This window comes from Phaethon aethereus (genome assembly GCF_964289735.1).
Source record: "Phaethon aethereus genome assembly, chromosome: 19".
Taxonomy (NCBI): domain Eukaryota; kingdom Metazoa; phylum Chordata; class Aves; order Phaethontiformes; family Phaethontidae; genus Phaethon; species Phaethon aethereus.
Genome location: NC_138595.1, coordinates 11,720,369 through 11,730,127, shown reverse-complemented (window position 1 = coordinate 11,730,127; position 9,759 = coordinate 11,720,369). Strand labels below are relative to the sequence as shown.

The window sequence follows — 9,759 nt, the reverse complement described above, 5'->3', positions numbered from 1 at the left end:
GGCGTCGGCCGCCTCTGCGCCACCGGCGGGCTCGCGCGGGGCCAGGGACGGGGCTGGGGGGCGGGGCCTACCCGCGTTCTCTCTCCATTGGCCGTCGCAACGTCTCCCCCGCCCCCCGTCGCGCCAGCAAAAGAGGTCCGGAGGGAAACGGAGAGAGACGGCGGTAGCGGCCGGAAGGGGAGGAGGAGGCGGCACATGGTCCGGGGTGAGGGGGCTCTGCCGGTGAGGGCCGCGGGGCCGGGAGCCTGGTGTAGCGGGGGGTTGGCGCGGGGGCCGGGGTTGTAACCTTGAGGGAAACGTGTGTGTGTGTGTGGGGGGGTAGTAACCGTGTGGGCGGGTAAATAACCGTGAGGGGTGTTTGGGGGTAATAACTGGCTCCTGGTGGGGGGATATGGGGCGTCTGTGACAGGGGCTTGCACAGAGGGGTGGCTGCAGGCGTGGGGGTGAGCACGGAGGAGGGCTTACATGGGGGAGCTCAGGGCGGCGCAGGGGGCGCTTGTGGGGGGCCGGCGAGGAGGCGGTGCGGGGCCGGGTGCCTGGGCTGCGGCAGGGTTCTGGGCCCCCCTCGAGGTGTTGCTGCTGACACAGTGGCACACACGCTCAGCTCTTTTCTTTCGGGGGGGGCTCGGGGAGGGGAATCCCCTCCAGGTTTTGATCTGGTACTTTGAGTAAGAGCCCAGGGGAAAGTAAGATAAGAAAGTTTCCAGCCTCTTGGAAATACCCTGTTTCGGTGCTCTTGTCTGATATCTGCAAAACCAGGAGCCAAGAGGGCCGCAGACAGCAGCGGGAGGGCGTCATCTGCATTCCTCGGGCAGTAAGTGTCACAAACCAGCCCTATCTGAGATCCTGGATGTGTCCTGTGAGGTGGGTAATCACAGGCACCGGGCAAGCGTGCTCCTGGCAGCGGCATTACGTACCCTGAGTTTTCAAGTTGGTTCCAAACCATCTCAGTTGTTCTGAGTCAAACCGCACCCACGTGACAGAATTCTGAAAAACTACTTTCAAGTGAATCCAGGTTCCAGCCTGGCCTTGAAACTCTGGGTCAAAGCTGTTGTAATCAGTGTGGAGTTTAATGCATACAAGCAAGGCTTGTGTTCAGCAGCAAGCTCTGTGGAGATGATTTCCCACTTGAAATAGAGTTTTTTAGCTCCAGAGATCTGCACGTGTTAGGTCTGTGCAAAGTCAAGGCTGGTACGATGTTGAATGTTTCACAAGGACTTTTTACTTCCTAATGCTCACACAGCACAAGTATTTTCTGCCTTTCCTTATAAGAGAACCTGCTTTATTGAAGAAAAACACAGAATTCCCATATGGCAGTCTATAATGTTAGTTTGGGTATGCAGATGAAACTCAGCTTATGCATCTCTGAGGAGGTGAAGGCTCCTTGATTCATTTTTAGTGCCTTGTATTTAGCCAAAAGCTGTTTTCTGTAGAGCCTGAGAGTAGCTAATGGCGTGAGACTGTGGGTACCGTATGATTATTTTTTTGTGTGCTTATTCTAAATGCATACTGTAGGAATCAGCTCTTGCTAAATCTGTGATTTATTCTAGATTTAGATGTCTCAATGGATATGTGGACCTTTTTTTATATTTGCCTGGCGTCCGTATGGCTGCACAGACTTTACATCTATTCTGCTGTTGCTTTTGGGATCAGCATTTGGATTGTTTTTCAGTTCACCGCCACCAGAACCAAGAAGAAGGTAACTGAACCCGTAAGCACTTTTGTCCAAGAAGGCCCTGAAATCTGTGTGTGGAACTGAGTAGCTGCTGGGTGAAGGTACCCACTGGTGCAGTGAAACTTGCTGCTTCGCTGTGAGCCCACCTGAGGTTGTTGCCAATCCCAGTTGCAGTTTAGTTTGCAGTTTAGTTCATCTGGTGGTTACAATCCTCATCCTGGATGGTCTCCTATTTGCAGGTGACTAAACATCCTTGTTGCTCTGATGTTAGAGCAGATCTCTGCTGAATGCTGCTCGCTTTGTTACTGAGAGGATGTGTCAGAGTATAATCGCTCTGCTTGCGCCCAGTGTTGCCAGGTTCGTGTTTCCTGTGATGTTAATGACAAAGTTGGACTGGTTTTAGGACAGGAGTGGGAGTAGGCTACTTGGGAAGTTAAAACATCCTCGTGCAGGTGAGTGAAGTTCTGCTGCATGAGTTGGGAGGCTCTCGGATGCACCTGGATCCTATCACCTTCCCAGTGTGTGCGATGAGTTTATTGTAGCATGGCCTAGTTCAGAGAAATAGTTACTCGTGTCTCTTAAGTGTGAGATGCTAAAATGCTTTGACTGTTGCGTTTGCGTAGTGCTGAGAGTCTTGTCACAGGGTTTGTATTGTAAATGCTTCTGGGAAAATGGGGTTAATGTCACTTTGGAAGGGGATTGAGTGAAACACAGTGCTTGTTCCTTAGAGTGAAAAATCCACTGGGAATCCAGCTTCTTCTGAAGGAATAGAAGACACACTAGTAAATGGATATGCCACCCTGCAGGCAAAGGAGGTCTCTGTTGCTGGAGTGAAGATATTCTATGGGTCTCAAACTGGCACAGCAAAGGTATAAGTATCTTTTTTTCACATGCTTGAAGTTGATTTGAAATATTGTTGAGATTGAAGTATGTTGCTTGCCTTAGAAACACTGCACTGTGTAAACATCTGAAAGTTCATCAGAATGTTCATTAGAAGTCACTGCCCAACATGAAAGATAAGTGAAGATTATATAAAAATAAGTTATTCTACTCCCATCGTTTAAGTGGGGCATACAGTAGAGACATTATGAAGATTATGAAGCTTAAAGTTTACTCTTACAATATACCCTTAATTTGCTAGCAGGTCTTGTTAGAGGGAACTGCTGCTTTAGGTGCTTGCGTTCTCAAAGAAATTTAATTTATGTGTGTGCATCTAAAATCATTAGTCATTAAAATTCATGAAACTCTTCTTTCAGCCACTGTACTTCACTTTTTTAAATGTGAGGGATTATAGGTCCAGTGTCTTAATTCTCCTGTGTCATTGTTCTTCCTGTGCTGGGAGACATCTTGTGACTGTTGGCCATAGCAGGGCTTGTTTGACCCTTATGATAGCTGGGTTGAACTTTGATAACTTTCAACATCTTTTTTTTTTTTTCCCCCCAGAGATTTGCTAAAGGTCTTGCTGAAGCAGTTATTTCCCTTAATTTGCCTGTGGAAGTCATTAGCATGGGAGACTATGATCCAGATGATTGTTTAGCAGAGGAGGTAGGTACCTCATAAATATGAATAATAAATACAAGCTTTTCCTGGGATTGTGAAAGCTCTTTTCTTTCTTGTTATCCTGGAAATCCCCAAAGTTGTGTGTTAAAAATTGCTTCCCTTTTACATAAGCTAGTATAGCCCATCAACCCTCAGCAGAAGTACCTGAATTTTGAAAATTTACTAGGAAAGTATTGTGTAGAACATTTTGATCCTGACAGTGGTTTTGTAGTTCTGTCACTCAGGTGTGAATTAGGTGAGAGGGGCCACACTAAGTCCCCCTGTTCTGTCTCTGACAACCTATACCCAGGGAAAGGTCCAAAACCAGAACAAGTGGATAGTGATACTTCTGCAGCCTTCAAAGTCTTAGAAACTGCTTGGGACGTGTATTTGTATTGAGTAATCTGTGATTAATTGATTTTGTTTTTTTCCTGTAAATATTGATAGTTGCTTTTTGAATCCATGGGAGACTTTATTGCGGCAAGAGTCTGTTCAAGCAGGTGTTGCTTGGGGTACGGAAGGTAGGTGTCCAGTTCTGGTTTACTACCAGGGGGAAGACAGCTTGGTCTCCCTTGGCTAGTTTAAGATAGCTTTGCAGGGAGGATTGACTTTTCACTACCATTGGGATTATCAGCTGCAGCGTCCCACAGCAAAGATTCGTAACCCACTTAGCAAAAAATCTCATCTTTTGACTTCTTGCAACTGTCCATGTGTTACAGCTCTCTTCCTGATGTAGCGTGTTGTGAAAAATGCGTGAGCTTTTCTATTCTGTTCTCTTTATATTATTAGACAAGCAGCAGGAACATTTGTGTGTTCTTGGTAGCTACATACACAGATGGACAGCCAACCGAGAGTGCCGCGTGGTTCTGCAAGTGGTTAGAAGAGGCTGCGAATGACTTCCGTGTTGGGAAAACGTATCTGAAAGGCCTGAGATATGCTGTGTTTGGCTTGGGAAACTCAGTTTATGTTGATCATTACAACACAGTAAGTATCTGCTGTGCACCTGTCTTTGATTTCTGCTCCTCTGAAAGGCTAAGCTTCCTTGAATACTACAAAACAGAACGATACTGGTAGTTTGTGTGAGAATTGCAGCCGTTGTGTGGACTTGATTAGGGATTGGGTTTAAGGCACAGGTAATGCAGCTTTGAAGCGATTGTGCTGCCCTTTTAAATGGGCAAGCAGTCCCATAAGCACTGCATTAAGCTGGGAGGTATGGTAATACATCTGGTAAATCCTTACTGAGTTAATTACCCAGCTTTGAAAGCTTTATATCAGTGCATGAGGGTACAGTACTGTAAACCCTCTCACTAGCTGCCTTTTAGTTTAGAGCGCTTTTCTCTATCTTATGTACTTTGCTGTATTGTGTGGATTTAGCTTTATTTACTGATGGAAAATATGACAATATCTTAGCCCAGTAATTAGTTTCATCTCAGTCAGAAAAATGGCATGACTTGTCACCAGGTTGTTACGGTTGTATAGCTGGGGCCCCATGAAATGCGTTACACATGTGGGCATTTTGACCAACAACCACAGCACAAGGCAGCTTGTTCCCAGAGCTCATCTCTTATCCCATCAGCATGATAGCAGAGATGTTTTCAGATGGGAGCCTGAGGGTGTGTGGTGGTGGTCAGACTGACTTGTGGCTGTGCTCTGAGTCAGCAGGTGAGAGAGACTCCAGAAGTCCTTGCCTCGCAGCCCTGTGCAGTTCACTGGCTCTGTTTCCAGGCTTGGTCCTTGCTTTCTTAATTGCCTGCTTTAACTTGGGCTTCATTTGATTTCCCTCTAACTTTCGTCCTATCCTAGGTTGGAAGAAATATTGACAGGTGGCTGTGGATGCTCAGTGCCAGCCGTATCATGACTCGTGCTGAGGGGGACTGCAACGTGGCCCAGAGCAAACATGGCAGCATTGAGGCTGACTTTGAAGCATGGAAAGCCAAGTTCCTTGGTCGGCTCCAGGCCCTCTGCAGAGGGGAAAAGAAGCCCTGCAGTGGGAAGTGCAAGAAAGGGAAGTGCAAATCTCCAGGAAAGGAGAGGAAGGAGAGCTCAGATCACGAACATAGAGCATCAGAATACGAGAATGCTGAGGTAGAGGCAAAATCTGTGGGGTGTTGTTTCTGCTTTAGTGCCCTGTGGAGCACTATTTGACTTCTCTCCTTCCTCCTACAGCCCAGAGGGGTGCTCTGGCAGCTTGATAGCTCTTTGTTGAGGAGCAGAGGGGGAAGAGGGATGAGATCCCATGGCAGGTAACAGGCAGAATAAGCCATCCAAAAAGCAGGACCAAAGCATTAGTCATGGACTTAGGCTAGATGGCATTTATATGATGAGGGAGCCTTCCCCTTGAATAGGGGGAGGTGTGTGTTGTGACAGATGCTCCAGGGAGCCAGTCTGGGTTCTCATCACAGTCTTTGCTTTGTCTCGGGGCCAGATGAAGCATTTAGTTCCCTGTGAGCAGTTAACCTGCTTCCACTTCAACTTGTTGAGCTTAAGTGCTTTGCCTGCACCTCAAGGTTTTTCCAAAGGCAGTTGGGAGACTGTTATCTGAGCAAGTCCTGTATTTCCTTGGAATGTGCCTGCCTGTAATCACTTGCGTGTCTTCTGGAGTGTTTGTGGATTGCAGGTTTTGAATAAGAAATCCTCTCTCTTGCTCTATAGTGCAAGACCCAGAGCTGCTATGGCACTTTAATCCTCCCTGCAAGCCATTTATTGTGGATTTGAAATGATTGCTATGGCCATGTTGAATTTTGTAGGGAAATAGAGGCTCTTCTGGCTGAGTGAGTTTGAGAGTGCTGGCTGCTGCAGGAACAAGAGGAATAAATCTTGCTGTTACACCGATGCTGTTGTGCTGTACCTTGGTTGTGTACAGAAAGGAGACAACTTTTCTGCTCTGTGAAGAGTTTGACTTGGAAAGCAGATCTCTCACTTCCTGTCCATTCAAACAGGGGCACTTGGAGGAGTTGACGGGGTTTAAGCTTCCAGATCATCACAGTATGCTGTGGGAGTGTTATCCTCTATATCGTTTCTCATGCGATCAGGTGGGCACACGAGGAAAACAGAGCAATCTGGAGGCAGGATATTTGGACTGAGTTTCAGGCAGTCTGTGTGCTACTGAACTATTAAAAAATACACACTGATAAAAGCCCCAAGTTTAAATATCTCATATACACTATACAGGTTATTGGTTGACTATTCCTTGTTTCTCATTACTGATTGTGAGAGCTGATTTCACTGGTTAGCATAGATGAAAGTCTTACATTTAACACTCAGATTCCTTTTTTTTTTTCCCCTCTGATCTCTTACACAGGCAGAAGAGTTCTTTGAAACCAGTAGCGAGGAGGAGGCTGATGCTGAGGAAGCTGGAGGCACAAATTCTGTCGTCGATGTTGAAGATCTCGGCAATATCATGAGCCACATGAAGAAAGCAAAGGTACCACTGTTACAGCGAGTATAGAACTGTTAGGTCTTTGTCACTCATCAGTTGAATTGATTAAAATATTACCTGCTGGATTAGAATCTGTAGGATCTAGTTAGAGGGAAAGTAAAATATGAGATATTGGAGAACCTGTCCCCAAAAAGAATGTACTTGGAGGTGTGTTGGATATAGTTACCAGCCATGACTTTTCACTGAGCAAATACTGCAATGGTAACCTGTTGTTTTCGATCTGAGGAAAAATTGCTTCCATAGCTCACACTCAGGTCTGAATGTACATCTCTGCCGCTGCAATTCACAGTCCAGTGTCTAAACACAAATCCTGTTACTGTATCTGCCCATGTTGTGCTGGGGAGCAGAGCTGCTGGTGGAGTGGTAACACACTGCTGCAAGAGCTTCTGTGTCTTGCTCACTGCTGCCCTAAGAGGAGGTGCTGTGCTCGCAGAGCAAGCCTGTGAGCTTGATCTGTGCTGAGCCTGTCAAAGACAAGTGTGATTCCTGCTTCGTTTCGGGGTGTTGCTATCTCTGTTTCTGTGTGGTTCTGTTCATGTCTCTTTTTCTGTGTTCAAAGAGTCTGCAAACAAGATATACCAAACTCATTTATTTGGTTAGCACACAAAAAGGAGTGAGGATCTAAATAGCTACTAGGCTAAGCCTCAGTGTGCTTGCCACGCTGTCAGCCGAGCAGTTGGGAGGGGAAGGGCCATCCCCGGGTGGACAGGTGATGTCCTGCGGTGCCATCTGCTGACTCTGGTTTCCCCCCCATCTTTCCATGGTGGTGTCTTTTCACATGAACCCTTGAGCTGCTCTTCAACAAACCTACCTCTGTCTGTAATTACACCTTCCTTATCTTGCCATGCCTCTATGGTGTGCACTTCTCACAGCTCTTTCCCGAAACGTAACCGTCTCCTCAGCAGTCTGAGCCAAGGTGACACTGCTGGGCTGCAGCAAGGAGGGCCTTAGCTGCAGGGTTAGGAGGGTTGCAAGGGGAGCATGAGGTTCTCTGTTCCTCAGCTTAAGGAGAGGGCAGGATGTAAAACACGCTTCCTGCTGCTTGTAACAAACTCTCCGCTTTAGGAGAGCGGCCCCACTGATGTGGGGGGCGAGGCAGACTGCTGTGCGAGAGCATCCGTGCCTGAGCTTGTGTCAGCTTGCCCACTGCGGTTTGCAAGAGAAGGGTGGATGGATGAACCGTTTGGCTTTCCTTTGGAGGGAGAAAGGGTCAATCTTCCTGTGTAACTGTGCTGTGAAGCGATCTCCTTCCTCCTCTCCTGCATGTGCTCACCACTAGAGGTCACTGACAAAGAGGGATCTGTGTTTTCTGTCGCAGCATGCCCTGGGAGATGATTTAGACCAGGGAAGGGACGTGTTGTCATCCAGCAGTTTTATGTAAAATTAGACATTGAGTTTTCACTGACTGACAACGTATGGCAACACCATGATCAAAGTGTATTGTAAACCAGGAAAACCACTCATAGTCCAGTTTATGAATAAAAAGTGAGCACAGCAATAAAACACTTCCTGCCCTTAGCTTCTCGTGCTCGTTGTTCTGGTAGCGAGCATGGCTGAAGTCAGTGCGGTATTGGTTTTATATGTAGGCAGTTAAAATTCATTGCTGTCTAAGACTTTGGCTGATGCATGATTCAAACAACTGACTACTTTCTTCTTGGCTTTCTTGTTGCTCCACTTCAGCGGTGAGAGGCCTGTGTGGTGTACGTGCAAGTTACTGCAGAAGTGCAAGTATCTGTGTGTAGATCAGGTTCTTGTGGCTCTGACTGAAGTAGCCTCTCTGATCTGAGGGACAGCTTCGTCTGAGCACAGATGCTCACCTCAAGCTGCAGTTTCTGGTCTGCTGCCTTTTCCTCGGAGGGGGTGGCAAACACTTGTTCTGCCCTGGCAGTCGAATGCTGCTCTCTTGCCTCTGCAAATGGTTGAATCCTTAAAGTGCAAGTCTCTGTGTGGGACAGTGGTGAGGACTGGGAGCGTGCTCTGTGTGGAAGTGTCCTGGCCCTTTTGGATATGAGCTGCTGTCAGCTGAGATAGGAGGCCCTAAAACTGTGGGTCCACCTGCCTTTGTCACCGATGCCACTGAACTACTGTAGTCGTGTCCCAGGTTTTTGGACTAATTTTGAAACCTTAAACCATGTAGTTCTCATTACTGGCCCCTTCATTTCTGTTCTGCGTGGTCGATCTGTCTAGCTACAATCTACATTTCTGGTTTCATGCTTCTGTAACCAGAGCAGGTAATGGAGAAAGGGCCCTCAGCGGTGACTTCGATGCAAATCCTCAGCGCTCTTCCATGTCATTTGCAGAGTGATGGCAGGATATAGCTCTGTAAATATTTCATGAGGGAGCCTGGACCTGATGGCTAATCCTTATCATTAGCTGGGAGAAAGAATGACTTTGCCTTGGTGGTGAATCTCCTGGGGAATGTGCGGATTGACTCGCAACAGGTTTATGCAAACACTTGAATTGTAAAATGATCCCATAGGTGCAGTTATTTACTATAACAAAAATAAATGCTGAAGACTTGATATGAAAGAGCAGGATGATCTGCATTTATGAAAGTAATTTATCATGATCAGGCTCTCTTGCTCCCAGGTGGGAAGATATAGTTGTTTAAATGTATCTCTGTTAAGTCACAGCCTTGCTTTAGTGGCTATGAGTTTGTGCAATAAGAAATTCTTTTTCAGATAAGTTACATTGTCCCCTTTTAGCCATTTTTTCTTTCACAGAATGATGAACAGTGTAAAATTAGTGTGACGCTTTTGTTTTACACTGGTGTAATCTTGCAGTAATCCCTACCAACACACGCAAGTGCTTTGGGTTTTTGTATCTGAACTATCCATATACAACCTAGCAAGTTTAAAGAAAACTTGTGTATTTCAGGGTTATATCACAGACACTTCTTCATGCCTGGAGTTACTTGGATTTGAAATGTGCCTAACGGTTTCCAGCACAGGTTTTGTGGATTTCAGTGTTGTGTATTAACTCCTCTGCATATGGGAGATAGAGTAGGAGGTTCTGCCTCGTGCAGTATAGTTAATTTGAAACTTTTTAGGGTCCAGCTTTGATCTATTTTGCAGGCATGTATTGCCTCTTGTGAGAATCACTCAGA

The 9,759-nt window shown here is 46.5% G+C and overlaps 1 protein-coding gene across 2 annotated transcripts in view; it reads left to right on the top strand.

Moving 5' to 3' along the window:
* Nucleotides 1–1,564: 1,564 nt before the first annotated feature.
* LOC309411897 (S-adenosyl-L-methionine-dependent tRNA 4-demethylwyosine synthase TYW1-like) overlaps nucleotides 1,565–9,759 on the top strand; it is a gene marked incomplete at both ends in the record, with an annotated part of 106,706 nt that continues 98,511 nt past the window's right edge. The window contains 6 exons of one of the 2 annotated variants that reach the window (XM_082008663.1): nucleotides 1,565–1,699; nucleotides 2,404–2,544; nucleotides 3,119–3,220; nucleotides 4,004–4,198; nucleotides 5,018–5,299; nucleotides 6,516–6,638. In XM_082008663.1, coding sequence (XP_081864789.1) covers nucleotides 1,565–1,699; nucleotides 2,404–2,544; nucleotides 3,119–3,220; nucleotides 4,004–4,198; nucleotides 5,018–5,299; nucleotides 6,516–6,638 — 978 coding nt within the window. Of the gene's footprint in view, nucleotides 1,712–2,403; nucleotides 2,545–3,118; nucleotides 3,221–4,003; nucleotides 4,199–5,017; nucleotides 5,300–6,515; nucleotides 6,639–9,759 lie in introns of both variants that reach the window. The other variant, XM_082008662.1, reaches the window with a different exon arrangement.